The sequence below is a fragment of the Cydia strobilella genome, chromosome 21 (genome assembly GCF_947568885.1).
Source record: "Cydia strobilella chromosome 21, ilCydStro3.1, whole genome shotgun sequence".
NCBI lineage: Eukaryota > Metazoa > Arthropoda > Insecta > Lepidoptera > Tortricidae > Cydia > Cydia strobilella.
In genome coordinates, this window is record NC_086061.1 from 8,204,364 (window position 1) to 8,218,970 (window position 14,607).

Sequence of the window (14,607 nt, forward strand, 5' to 3'; positions counted from 1 at the left end):
ATTTATATTAATTACAATGGACACAAGGTTAATTTTATAAATTCGATTGGCACACAAAAGTATGAGAGCGAAGTTTTTCCATGTGGAAATTTAGCAATTTTTTAAACTTTCGGACGGCACATCACTCAACCTAATTTCAACACGAGAGAGGCGATATTTGGGCGACTGAGCCACTGTTTTCGCCTTGACCCTAATACTAAACAAAGACTTTGCTATGTCTAACTACTAAAACTAACTACACGCCTTTAAAGGAGTAATCGGTGCGATCGAAATAAAACAATAAGCTAAGTTCGATCATTTATTTTATTATACATGTAAGTACATACAAAATCGTCATGCAAAGTTACAAATAAGTTATAAGTTACTTAATTGAGAACCTCCAAAACTCACACAATGTAAGCAAGATATTTGTAGTCTAACGAACTTAAACTTTAATAGAATTTTCCTATGGGGACCGTCCGCGTTGGAGGGTCTGCCATCTTGTGGCCTGAATCGAAAACATAAACATGTAAGTACATTGCCAAAGCAAGTGCTGCCATCTACCTCGTACGTCTTCTTGTGCATAGTAGGCCATCTTGCGGGCTAAATCAGAAGCATAAACTTCACATTTATGCCTCGCGCCAACAATCTGATGGCTCTTAGTTCATGCACGCTCTCCCTATGAGAGTGGTATTCCATCTGTCCAATATTTTGGTCCAATCTGTATTTGCATCTAACATGAGACAGTGAGACGCAACGCAATGCACATTGGGCAAAAAATTGGACAGGTGTAATACCACCCTAAGAGACACTGCGAGATGCCCAGAGCGCCAGGGGGCCTAGCCAAGGTAACAATCGATACATGTATGTAAATAGTCACGTGACTTTTCGTAGCATCTGTCATTCCAATCATATCCCAATACATATTTTCTTTTGGCGTTTGTCGATTTACGATTGTCATTTTGACTAGGCACTCAGGAACCAAGAATATAATACTCACTCTCAGGAACAACTATAGTTGTCACAGCGCACACATAATAATAACTTAGTTATCATACAGCGATTGTAAATGAAATTTAACAAATTTGGTGTCACATACTCCTTCGCTTGCCAAGATGGTGCAGCGTTAGCCTGGACTGCCTCTACATACTTTTAGCAAAGGACAAATGAATCTGCTTCTATAGCCGGTCAAACAACTTTATCAGTAGAAAAGGCGCGAAATTCAAATTTTCTACGGGACGATAACCCTTCGCGCCTACATTTTTTAAATTTGTCTTTTTTCTACTGACGGAAATGGCTTGACAGACTATAGGTAGTTAAACACATCGAGGGGCAATAAAAAGTAAATACCTAGTATTACTGCTTGCTGCAATGTTCTGCCGCGAGAGTGCAGCACTAGCACACATTGTAAACCTGAGGTGTATGCGCCCGCGCCGCCCCTACCAGTCAGTAATAAACTAGCTTCGCTACATATCGGTTGTTGGTCATTTCGCACCCAAGTACTTCTCACTGGCGACGAACGGACGTTTTACCTCGCGCGTGTGTAATTATTATCTGTTTTTAAATCATGTCAAACCTCCTCGGAAGTTTAACTTTGTTTGACCACACCTCCCAGGAATGGGAGATTTTTAAAAGCAGATTAGTGCAATATATTAAGTTAAATGAGGTGAAGGACGACAATAAGTGTGCCTTGCTTTTAACTCATTTAAGTGACGAGACATACCGACTGGTGAGGAACTTAGTGCATCCTAAGAAGGTTGAGGGTTCTAAGTTCGACGAGCTAGTAGATGTGTTAGATAAACAATTAGCGCCAAAACGTTGTATTTTCGTCGAACGGGCGAAATTTTACGAGGCGACGCGTGACGTTGCAGAAAACATCGAACAATGGGCGGCTCGAATAAGTGGACTTGCTGTACGCTGTGAGTTTGGAGCCCCCTTGGATGAGCTGCTTAGGGACAGATTCGTGCTGGGGCTGAGCGTAGGCCCAGAGCGCGACCGGCTGTTCGAGCAGGATGCTGCCACGTTGACGTTCGCGAAGGCCGTGGAAGTGGCCCAGAAGGCTGCGTATGCCAGGAGCGCACGTACTACGTCTGTTCCTGCTGCCGTCGTGCAAGTCAAGCAGGAGCCGATGTATCGGGTTGGTACAAGTCGCCCTGGTACCGGGGGGTCCTCCGACTCTCGACGCTGCTCCGTGTGCGGGCTTAAGAGTCACGACGCAAGTAAATGTAAATACAAGAACTACCGCTGCCAGGTGTGTGGACAAAAAGGGCATCTCAAAAAGGTGTGCAACGCTGAGAAGGCGAAACAGTGTCGTGTTAACTGCATTCAAGCTGACCTTGAGGGATCAGCTGAGGCCTCTCAGAGTGCTGAAGGTTGCAAGGAGTGCGAGCTATTTAATTTAAGGTACGTTAATTATGCACCAATATTATTAGATGTGGCCCTTAACGGGAAAAACTTAACAATGGAACTTGATTGCGGTTCAGGCGTGAGTGTGATAAGTGATAAATTATATTATAAAACTTTTTCGGACACTAAATTAAGCAAATGCGATTTAAAAATGTGTTTTTACAATGGTCATCAAGTCACGCCACTGGGCTATTTTACTACAAAAATAACATATTTTAAACAAACGCACGACATAGATATTTATGTAATGGAGGATGGTAGTCGCTTAGGTCTATTGGGCCGTGATTTTCTGACCAAGTTTAACATGTATGTTGCAATTGATAAACAAAGAATTAACTTTGTTAGTTCGGAATCGTTTCAAAGTGAGCTACCGCGGTTGCTAAGCGAATATTCGAGCCTTTTCAATGAAGACTTAGGAAAATTTAACAAATTTCAAGTAGAATTGAGATTAAAAGAAAATGTTACGCCTAAATTCTTTAAACCTCGTACGGTTCCTTTTGCTATTAAAAATAGGGTAGAGGAAGAAATTGATAGGCTTGTTGGTTTAGGTATATTGGTACCTGTACATTTTTCTAAATATGCGACACCTATAGTGCCTGTTTTGAAGGACAACGGTAAATTAAAGATAGCGGGTGATTTTTCCGTAACGCTCAATAAAGATATGATAATAGATAGGTATCCTATGCCCCGTATCGAAGAGGTGTTTGCGCGGCTCGGTGGCGGTAACCGTTATACGAAACTCGACCTTAGTAACGCATATAATCAATTCGTTCTATCAGACGACTCACAAGAGCTCACTACTATAAATACAACAAAAGGGTTGTATAAGTATACGAGGCTCGTGTATGGACTAGCTAACGCGCCGGCTATTTTCCAACGCACAATGGAGACACTCTTAGTAGGTATAGAAGGAGTCAGCTGTTGGCTCGATGACGTATGCGTAACGGGACCTACTGATGAATTGCATTTATCGCGATTACGGGAGGTTTTAAAAGGTTTCATGACTCGGGGTTACGATTGCAAAAGAGTAAATGTGACTTTTTTAAAAATAGTGTAACATACCTCGGTTTTGTTATAGATAAAAATGGTCTACGTGCATGTCCTAAGAAAACCGAGGCCATTTTAAACGCCCCTAAACCGGAAAATATTTTAGACGTTCAGCGATTTTTGGGCATGGTGAATTATTACCGCGGTTTCATACCTAACGCGTCAGGCATGCTGAGCCCTCTACACGAATTATTGCGCAACGGGGCAAAATGGGAGTGGGGTTCCCGACAGCAAGAGGCTTTTGAAAGCGTAAAAAAAGAACTGTGTTTAGATCGGGTACTGGGTCATTTTGACCCCGCGGCACAGCTAGTGTTATCGGTAGATGCTGGGCCTGGCCTTGGCGCAGTACTGAGCCAACGTGACCCCCAAACGGGAGCCGAACGGCCGCTTGCATTTGCCTCGCGTTCGTTAACCGCTAGTGAGCGAAATTACAGCCAAATTCAGAAGGAAGCTACTGCCTTAATATTCGGAGTTAAACGCTTCCATCAGTATTTATATGGTAGACAGGAGCCATTTATTTTAAAAACGGATCATCGACCCTTATTATCCATTTTTGGTAAAAAGGTTGGGATATCCGTAATGGCGGCGTCTCGACTTCAGCGTTACGCGATTATACTGTCGGCCTACAATTATGAAGTCCAATACATAAGTGGCGCGAAAAATATAGTAGCGGACTATTTTTCTCGCGCGCCGCTGCCGGAATGTTATGATGAAGAGGCAGAGGGAGATATATCTTTTCTAAAATTTTTAGACGCAAATGTGGCACCAGTTACATTTGATGATTTAAGGAAAGCTACCGAAGCTGACCCCGTGTTGCAAACTGTAATTAAGTATATGAGCCACGGATGGCCACGAAAAATCACTTGCAGTTCAGTTACGCCTTTTTTTAACTGCAAAGCTGACCTGGAAGTAGATGACGGTTGCTTGTTTCGTGGTCATCGGGTAGTTATTCCGACGTCGTATCGTAATCAGATATTACAGGACTTACACTCTGGTCACTTAGGCATAGTAAAAACAAAGAGTATCGCGCGTAGTAAATTGTGGTGGCCAAAAATCGATGGCGATATCGAACAATGGATAGGATCATGTGCAGTTTGTATGGCTGCGCGACCCTCCCCCCCGCGCGCCGCGCCCGCGCCTTGGCCTCGCCCTTCGGCCGCTTGGCATAGGATACATATCGACTACATGTCATTTGAGCAGCGGGTATACTTAATAGTTATAGATGCGTATAGCAAATGGCTCGAATGTTTATTTATGAAAGGCGGTACGTCTACACGGTCCCTAATAATCGAGTTAAAAGAATTGTTTTCAAGGTTTGGCGTGCCACATGTTATTGTATCAGATAACGATGTTAAAATTAAGTCAACAGAATTTGAGCAATTTTGCACGATGAATGGCATTAGATATATAACATCGCCTATTTATTATCCATCAAGCAATGGCCAAGCTGAAAATTCTGTAAGAACATGTAAAAAGATGTTAAAATGTATATTATCTACCGCCAATTCACAAACAGATGTACATAATAAGTTATTGGGATATTTATTTGAATATCGAAATACATCGCATTGTTCTACTGGTTTATCGCCCGCTAAAATCATGTTTGGCCGTAGCTTGAGGTCACGTTTGGATCTGGTTTTACCTCAACGTAAAAATGATTTTGATTTAAAAGACCACAATGAAGAGCTACATTGCAGACAATTTAAAAAGGGGGATAAAGTATGGTTAAGATGGTTTACAGCAAGAAAACAATTTTGGACTTTAGGTTTTATACAAACTATAATTGGTAACCGGATGTTTGAAATATATGTTAATGATTATAATGTTTTGTGCAAACGGCACATTGATCAGATTATGAGATATACGGGGAGCGCAAAATTTGACAGCAATGTAAGAAAGGGTGATGACGATGACAAGTATACGTGGTTCACTCCGCCACCGCCCTCAGCATCGCCGCCACCCTCGCCCCCATTACCACTTAATCCGCCTCTTTCTCCAACGACTGTCACTCAGCGGTCGGACTCCGTTTCCAGTGAAATAGAAAATGAAGAGTGTAACACAGAGTTACCGGTGGAAAAGGAGGCAGAGCAAAGTTCCGGTTCGAATGTGGAACCTGCATCCTCATCCGTCGCGGATAGGGCCCCCGCGCCGCCGCTACGGGTTGGCCCGACCTTAAGGCCTAAGACTAAGGAAATAGATTATGCTTGTAGAAATGTACCTAGTAAGTAAGTGTTAGTTTTAATTCTTTGTGTTTTCTTATTGTTATCAGGTTTCAAAATTAAAGGGGAAGGAGTGAGGTGTATGCGCCCGCGCCGCCCCTACCAGTCAGTAATAAACTAGCTTCGCTACATATCGGTTGTTGGTCATTTCGCACCCAAGTACTTCTCAAAACCATAGTATATGTACTATGCCTTAAACAGTTTTTTGACAAGTTTTCACTATGGCTTTTATGCGTCAAGGCGGTTTATTTACAGAGAGTTTTATCTACATACTAAAATCGAAATGTCGTTATCTGCCTCTCTGTCACTGTTGCATATTCGAGTGATAGAAAAGCAGATCACGAAATTTCGATTTTCGAGTTTCGCGGCACTCGCGGTAGGCCCTCAGTTTGTGCTAGTAGCGTCCTCTACTCAGAGTTTTGTGTAATATACCCTATCTTAACCGAGCAAACTACAATCAATGGAGTTTAAAATGGAGGCTCTCAAGACAGCATAAGGTAATATCATTAAAATCAAACAGCTGTGCCCACGGCTCTGTCCGCGTGGGATTCGGTTTGTCATATCGAGGGATGAGCGGTCAAAACCGATAAGTCGAGCAAATCTTATCTATTTACACTTTGTCACCAAAGCCTGTAAGCTAGGACTATGCTATAATGTAGCATGTAGCTATTTATTCTACAGCCTTTTAATGTCTATATTAAAATAGGTGTCATATAATTGTTTGTTGGGGTATGACGTTTTATGAGAATCTAAAGATTCTAAAGCGAGGTTTAGACTAGCAAGAACTTGCATGCAATTTACGTTACATTGCTGACTACTAAGGAAAACTGCATTCAAAATTTGATCAGATACCGCAATGTAATGAAAATTGCATGCAAGTTCTTGCTAGTCTAAACCTCGCTTAATGATAAGTCGAGCAAATGGGTTTTTGAAATTGGAACTATATGTGACGTAAGTATGTGGAGTTCATGTTCAAATGAAAAAAAATCTTGACTTATCGGGTTTGCCCGATATCCTTCCCATGCCCCAGGGAACAGATTCCAATTAATTAAGCAGGTTACTTAGCCTATCCGTAGCCCTGGGCATACGCTTTCTTCATACCATATTTTAATAATATCGACGGGTTCAGTCGACTACAAAGAGATGTATCCACTTTATTACAATACAGTAAAGTGCACTTTTGCAGCTCGCTGTACATTTTTATTCATAAAAAGGCAACAGATAGACATAATTACTTAGGTAAGTACACTTTTTTATTGTGGATGTTATACAAGGATTTTAGACGAGAATCCTATTATGTGTAATTTAAATAGGGACTCAATATAAGTAGGTAGCACTTTCATACAAAATTATCGGCATATTATTTTAAGGTCACAGTTGTTGGTTCTGATTTGATACATTACTTTCAGACAATTCAATTAGGGGTTCCATTAAAATACTAAGATACCTACGTCCAAGATTTTACGTTAAGTTGCAGATTGAGCGTTTATGTATATCAATAAGCCACAGGTGTAATTAGAAGGAGCTGCCTCGCGAGGCATCGTGGCCGAGCGTTCGCCTCGGGTGAAGTCTTCAGAGACTAAGTTGCCTCGCACGGCAATGTCCGCCCGAATTTGCTCTTCCTGTGTGGATCCGCATGATATAATCACGTGACAATTAACATTTGAGCATGTGTGTAAAAGAAAACCGATAGAAAGAAAATAGATAGTTATGCATATAATTTATTACTAAAGAATTTAGCTAAGTATTTTTTAGCCTACACAAATTGAGGTTCTCTTGGCAGTGGCATGGTACAATATAATAGATTTCTTTATTTATTCAGCGCTTGACTAAAAATCACGAATAACTTCAAATGTAATTTTTAGTAGGTACCTATTTTAACAATTATTTTGGTTGACAATTAGGAACAATGCTGCAATCGTCATTTGGAATAGCAAAGACTGCCATTCGGTCTAAATACAGTTCCTTAAAACTATAGTAAGTAATGAAGTAGTAATAGTTACTCTAACTCCGGTTTAAAAAATTTAGAATTTTAAGCGATGCTACATAAGCAAGTATGATAATATTTTAGACCCTTAAACAGCCCTTAAAGATAACTTATCTCAGGTTAATCAGGTCGCTACCTACATACAGCGACGCCCAGGCTATCGATGTGAATCTTTGGTCTATATTGGTGATAGTTATTGCCTTAAAGAACCTATTTTATATTTATTGGTCTGGATATATATTTGTCTGATAATACCTACACACAAATGGCGTGAGTGCCATTCTTCTGTATCAATACAATTTAGAATAATAGAGGTATAAATGGTATTTCCATGCCTAGACGTCCCGTTCTGTAGAAAACCGCCAGAATTTTTTACTGTTCTTCAGGCTTTTATGCCAAATGTATGCATAATTTGCCATGACAAATTACAAATATTAAACGTTACGTACGAGGTACATTGAGTGGTATTGAAACGTACATATCTAAGGTGTTTTAAATTAGATTGCAATAATGTAATGGACAAATTACTTTAAGTTGATGTTATGCTTTCAAAGGTAGATCTAATTTTATTATCAAAATTATGACTACAAATTATCACATCTGAAAAAAAATATTCGTTACATAACTTCAACAAATTAAATTCATGCAAGTAATGAAATTAATTACATAAATATTTTATGTAGATTTCATAGATGGAAGGACAGCAGGTTGCGAGCCATAACATAGCAGTTGAACAATGATAGTTGTAAAATAATGGAGGTACATTTACCTACAAAGTCATACCTATATATGACTACTTAGACAGGAACAACTGTGCGTTGTTTATCCGTACAATAATCAAAAGAGTAAGCAAAATAACGTTCACTTCAATGTCAACGACATGCGCTTAAAAGATTTTTATTACCTACAAAGTTGATGTTACACTTCAGGACATGTGCTATTAAATATCAGAACAAGGTTTCAAAATTGTAAGTGTAGATTGTAAAAGTAGAATACTACTGTTACAAAATCAATGTTACATTTACACAATATATCAAAAAAAGTTTTCCAAATTCTTCGATAGCGCCACTTACCGTATGCTAGTACGTAAATCCATCAACGCACTAGCAGTGATGACCCCATGTCGTTGATTCACCGTCTTACCCACATACCCGTAATCCATATCACCACCTATGGTGACAGTTGAGAACGATGTAGAATTCCTTCTATGAATCGTGGAGGGTTTTTTACCGCCACTTAAATACCCGGTTTCAGAAGGGCTTAGTCGAGTCACTGGTTGGAAATAATCTCCATGACAGTTGGAGGAATCCATCCAGCTATTTTGACTATCGAATAACTTCGTGGCTCGTAAAGGTCGTGATATAGTCTGCTCCGAACGATGCTCTTTGAGAGGACGTTCCTTGGGCTTCGGCCTGGTCTTCTGGTCTGCGGATATACTGTGTTTGAGGGTGGATTTGGTGGTGGGGTAAGATTTGGAGAGTTCGGAAGTGTCGTGGTAGCTTTTACTTGGTTTCGTTGTGTTAGAGGATAGCAGATGAGTCTTGTTGCTGAAAAAAGATAATATATGAAACTATTATTTAATGCCTAGCTTACGTTTAGAAGTCACAATTGGATAAAACATTAATGAGGGTACTTTGCTTCCATCTTGTTGCCAAGTTTCGCCTACCCCTAGGGTTGTCACATTTGTTGTACCACATTAATTGGTGGATGACATTACAGGAGGAAAATACTAACTTTAACCTAACCTAACGGTGTCTTCTTTTTAGGGTTCCGTACCCAAAGGGTAAAAACGGGACCCTATTACTAAGACTCCGCTGACCGTCTGTCTGTCACCAGGCTGTATCTCATGAACCGTGATAGCTAGACAATTGAAATTTTCACAGATGATGTATTTCTGTTGCCGCTATAACAACAAATACTAAAAAGTACGGAACCCTCGGTGCGCGAGTCCGACTCGCACTTGGCCGGTTTTTTAACACAAGAGACACAAGTTGTCATTCAAAAATTGGGGTTGTAAAATATTTTAAAGCTACCTTGAATGTTTCTTGGCAGCGGCATGCCCGTTGCCCTTAGCCATGATGCTGTACAGCTTGTTCCTGTAGTCATCCACGGAGAGCTGTTTGTCGTCTCGGAGAGGAAGGAGTACATCCGAGGGCAGCGTGAGTTCGTCGCGTTCGCGGTGGAATCTGAAGCAGAGTTCAATTGTGTTATCTTTTGGAGGAATTCATATAAGTTTCAGGATATTAAGAGAAGAATGAGTAAGGCAGTATAAAGTATAATAGTAATTTGTACAGCGTGAGCATAAGCCAGTATATTTAGCTAATTTTTCAATCGGCGCACCCCATCAAGATGATTCTAAGCTAACCGACCCCTGGCTGGTATTTTTTATCATTATACCTATTCCCAGCGGTGTCCCGAACTAATCGCACTTACATTGGCAACATTATATTCATAGTTCAAAGTCTTTTCCGCACAGACTCTTGGTGGAATTAAACAGCAACAATCTTTGCATCATGTCGGCTGCATCTTTGGGAGCGCAGGAGTGAAGGTTTGTGAGTGTGGGCCCAATGTTGCTCTGACTTCATACAAAATTATATTTAGAAACTGCCTATTATATTAACTAACAGCACTCACTTGGCAACATATTCATGGTCCAAAGCCTTTTCCGCGCTCAATCTCTTCGTCGGATTAAACATCAATAATCTCTGCACCATATCGGCCGCATCTTTAGGAGCGCAGGAGAGAAGATTGGTGAGTGTGGGCCCACTGCTGCTGGAGGCTTGCTCGCGGATTAGGGCGGAGCCGTAACCATTGCAAATGGAAGCGATATCTGGATAGTGAGTCAATCAATAATCAAAACAACAACAGGTCACAGGCGGACATATTATTTTCTGGGAATCGATCTCTTGTGACGCTCATGCCAGGGTGAACGTGTCCCGTCAGAACCTTCAAACTATAGTTTTGACTGTAACCTGGAGATTGTAGAATTGCTCCAATGAATCATGGAAGGTTTTTTTCCACCGCTTAAATAGCCGATTTCTGAAGGACATAATCTTGTACCTTACGCCATGTTGCTTGGTGAATGTTGATGCTTTTATTTATCTATGTTATTACTGATGGACACTTTCTAAATTAAAAGTTTACATTAGAAATATTTAATCTGTACAAAGAATAAAGAGTTTTAATGTAACAAAGTTACCTTCTTGTGAAGGCCGTGGCAGGGCCGCCATGATACGCTCCACTTGGTTGACGGTGGACGTGCCCGGGAACAATGGGTGGCCCGTCAACATCTCCCCTAGGATACAGCCGAGGGACCACATGTCAATGCCTTTGGTGTAGCTGTAAACAAATCACATAAAAAGTTATTTAATATCTTGGCAAAAGCCAATGAAAACTTTACTTCAAATCATAAAGGTCTCATTTACAGCGTACGCGAATACACAGAATAAGCTTAATAAAATATAAGCTTTCTTACTGCTGTGGGTACGATGACTTAAGACGTTCTTGACGCCAAAAGGAATAAAAGATAGAAGTTAGAAACTGGCACTCTGGAAGCAAAACTTAAATGACACTATTTACTATTAGTTATTCTGTGTTATGGCTTTGGTAACCCATAGGCTGCGGTGGCTGCTTAAAATCAGGAGAGCCGCACATTTGTTTGCAAACGTCGCGTTACAATAAAAAAACAACGAAGCTTTAAACAGTCTACACTTACTTTCGGCTAGCTATAAGTATCTCAGGCGCCCTGTACCAGCGCGTGGCTACGTAGTCGGTCAGACAGGGGTCTGCGCTCTCGCCACCCGAGTACAGGCTCGATACTGAGCGCGCCAGCCCGAAGTCTGCTAGTTTCACTCTACGAAAAAAATAAGTCGGCTCTTATTATGTGGAACACAAGACACGAACAAATACTGTATTCTCTATCTCATCAATGACTGTAGAACGACTGATAACTTGCCTCGCGAGGCAATGCGATCTGTGCGAGGCGGCTCATTTAGCCCTCTGAAAGCCAAGCCTATCGTGTGCGGCGCCTCATTGTGAACTTGGTCAGAATGCATTAAGGTTGATATTGGGCTGCAACCGCGCGCGTCAGTTGACATCTTTGGCTGCCAAAGGGTTAGGCACGATGACGCACCTTCACACTAGATGAGGATCCTCGCTTTCAATTTGCGAGCGGACAGGAAAGCCTTCAGAATCAGAGGGTCTACCGCGAAAATCGAAATTTGCAAGAGTGATAAACAGAGAGGCAGATATAGAAATGTCGACATTCAATTTTTGTGGTAGGCCCTCTGGTATCGCTTGCGGGTGTTGCCCTGCGCATGCTTCTGATTTCTCTAAGTTTACGTACTGTACCATCGTTCATACTGTTCATGTAAACCTTAATGCATGTATAATAGGATTAATAGGTTCACCGATAGTGTTGCTGTTAGTTGACCGAGCGCAGCAAATTTCTTCGTTTCAGCTTGGGCAAACTGCTTTCGAATGTCAGTATGTTCTCGAATCTCGACTAGTCACCGGTGGCATTTCTCAACCGATTCTCGTGGAAATTTGTGAGCAGGTTCGGTAGTTCGATATAATTTTTCGGTCGTTTTGTTTATTGGAAAAAGTTCAAATGGCGGAAATTGGCGTTAAGGACTTACGCGCCAGTAAGGTCTATGGCACATAAGATCATTGTGAGTTTGCTGTGATAATGAAAGTATTTTTAATTTTTACATGTTTTAAGCTCATCGCAAGCTCACAGATCCACTATATAGTAGGTATATGAATGTACTCACCTACAAGCGCTGTCAATAAGCACGTTGCTGGGTTTCTGGTCCCTATGTATAACGTTCCCGGAGTGTATGTATTTAGTCGCCTTCAGCATCTGGTACATGATGTACCGCTTGTGTATGTCTTTGAGGATGTTGCCTCGTTTTATCACGTTGTGGAGATCCGTTTCCATATATTCGAAGCCGAGATAGATATCGCGGTTGTTTAGTGCTCTGAAAATGTTGTTAGAACTTCATGAATCGACTCGGAAGAATACTCTTTCCCGAAAAATAATGATATTTAATGCCGTACTTTGCCCACCACTGTGCTAATATAATCAAGGCTAAGATTCAGATCACGCTAAGTTTGCACTGCTTTGGCAGGTAGGTACAATGCATAATATGGCGCTCCAATGGAATATATATTATCCATTGGAGCGCCATACTTGACGTAGAAGTTGAAAAGAAACTTATTAGCGTGGTAGGACTGTTAACGACGTGAATATACGACGTTTAGCGAACCAAGCATTTGCCGCGCGAGGCAACTTATCCTCGAAGAGGCAGCTCGCATATAGTAAAGATACGATTAATAACGTAGCTTATATAGGTATGACAACATCTACGTATACCCTCAGCCTCGATCATGATCGTTATCATCAAGACGAGATAGCAGATGATTAAGTTATATCAAACTTGCACAGTGACTGTACTAAGTGCCAGGTTGCACCATCCGCACTTGTCAACTGATCAACGTCACCCGGCGCGCCGCGGCGGTTCACTATGAAACTTTCCATACAATCAAATTTTGCGAACTCTTTAACGATGACAAACAGTTTGGTGCAACCGACCCTAAGTGCATCTTCGGGCTAAGGGAGGGAATGATCCGCGCAGTGTACCGAGCGTTGTGGTGCATCCCTGCAATTCCTCGGAGTTCATGTACTATCTTAAAAATAAACACCAACCTGTGTATACTATGTAGCTTCACAATATTCGGATGATTCCTGAATGACTGTAAAAATATAATTTCTCTAAAAGTCCTTTGAGCATCCGTCTGGTTACGAAAAGCATCGAAAATCTTCTTGATTGCAACCACATCCTTACTTTTTTTGTCTATTGCCTTCCATACTATACCATAAGCGCCTTTGCCAAGTCTTTTTTTTATTTCAAACCTCTTTAGTATATGCTCGTCTATTTCAGACATATTTTTATCTGGACTCTTCTTTTGTATCGGTTTTTGTATAGTGCCATCCTTTTTCTTATCATCTTTTTTTATTTGCGTTTGGTTCATTGAGATATAATTTGTAAAGTTTGTAAATTTTCCTCCGTTTGTACTGCGAGATTCTGACCTATAATCGAAATGGAATGAGAACGTCTGGTTAAAGTTACGATTTGGAGAATGTGCAAAACAGGCATAAAATATTTAGGTAAATTGGTTTTATCGTATCCTAATTTGCATATGGAAAGCACGAGGACCATCAATTTATGTTTATTGATCAAAATACACTAAGCAACCGAAAAGGATCGATAAAATTTTAGCCGATCTAAATATGCAATTCGAAAATGTTCCGGATAGCAATTCAGAATACTCACAAGATAACGTTTTCTAATTTATTTTACACATCTTATCTCACACTTTCACAATAAAACTTGGTTTTTGCTAGATACGTTAATAATAGTAAATTTTTGGTTTGAAATTCTGGCAGCCGAGTTTCATTTGTTTACGGCGCCCAAACAACTGTGTGTTACCATGGTAACCAGTTGTCAACTAACGCTAGTAATGGGGTAAATTATGTGTAATCGATAATTTCCCATAATCGAAATCGATTGTACCATGATTAATTGACGTGTTTTATGTCAAGAGTAAACTTATTTGTTTGGAACTAGGGCACGAAAGGTCGTACATTTGGAAGGTGACCTTCTTGCTATACAAAGTTTTCTTGGCAATCAACTCTAGCAATATTATTACATTCATATCGGAATTGCGAAATATTTATCATCCTTGCCTAGAACTTTGTCGTTTTAAGTAAAAGTACCTACATAATACATTTGAATACTAGAAATCATTATAAGTACCTATTGCCATATTATATTACTGTTAGGTTTGAGTTTTTAATGTTTTTATATTTTGGGTCGACTCATTTATTTAATTATAGATGATTATAGTGAATGTAAGAAGCTATGTTTTTTTTTATTACCTACAAATTTAATTTTGTACTAAGCAAAG

At 40.4% G+C, this 14,607-nt stretch overlaps 3 protein-coding genes across 3 annotated transcripts in view; 1 reads left to right on the top strand and 2 right to left on the bottom strand.

Annotated features, from left to right (window-relative positions):
* LOC134751121 (plasminogen receptor (KT)) overlaps positions 1–14,607 on the bottom strand; it is a 41,963-nt gene that overhangs the window by 21,524 nt on the left and 5,832 nt on the right. The gene's annotated exons all lie outside the window — the stretch shown is intronic.
* LOC134751267 (uncharacterized) lies at positions 1,513–5,661 on the top strand. Its single transcript, XM_063686650.1, has 2 exons — positions 1,513–2,464; positions 5,284–5,661. The coding sequence occupies exons 1-2, from the start codon at positions 1,547–1,549 to the stop codon at positions 5,659–5,661; spliced, it is 1,296 nt and encodes a 431-aa protein (XP_063542720.1). The 5' UTR covers positions 1,513–1,546.
* Positions 8,632–14,302, bottom strand: LOC134750926 (mitogen-activated protein kinase 15). Its single transcript, XM_063686179.1, has 8 exons — positions 13,974–14,302; positions 13,346–13,729; positions 12,411–12,617; positions 11,354–11,491; positions 10,838–10,977; positions 10,273–10,468; positions 9,672–9,824; positions 8,632–9,185 (listed from the first exon to the last, which is right to left on the bottom strand). The coding sequence occupies exons 2-8, from the start codon at positions 13,669–13,671 to the stop codon at positions 8,708–8,710; spliced, it is 1,638 nt and encodes a 545-aa protein (XP_063542249.1). The 5' UTR covers positions 13,672–13,729; positions 13,974–14,302; the 3' UTR covers positions 8,632–8,707.

Bases quoted from the DNA above. Each gene is read 5' to 3' on its own strand.
- LOC134750926 (XM_063686179.1), bottom strand. From the start codon at position 13,671: ATGAACCAAACGCAAATAAAAAAAGATGATAAGAAAAAGGATGGCACT. The intron at 12,618-13,345 runs GTTGGTGTTTAT...CAACATTTTCAG, and splicing joins AAGCTACATAGTATACACAG to AGCACTAAACAACCGCGATA. The intron at 9,825-10,272 runs GTGAGTGCTGTT...ACTCTGCTTCAG, and splicing joins GACCATGAATATGTTGCCAA to ATTCCACCGCGAACGCGACG.
- LOC134751267 (XM_063686650.1), top strand. From the start codon at position 1,547: ATGTCAAACCTCCTCGGAAGTTTAACTTTGTTTGACCACACCTCCCAG. The intron at 2,465-5,283 runs GTGAGTGTGATA...CACATTGATCAG, and splicing joins AACTTGATTGCGGTTCAGGC to ATTATGAGATATACGGGGAG.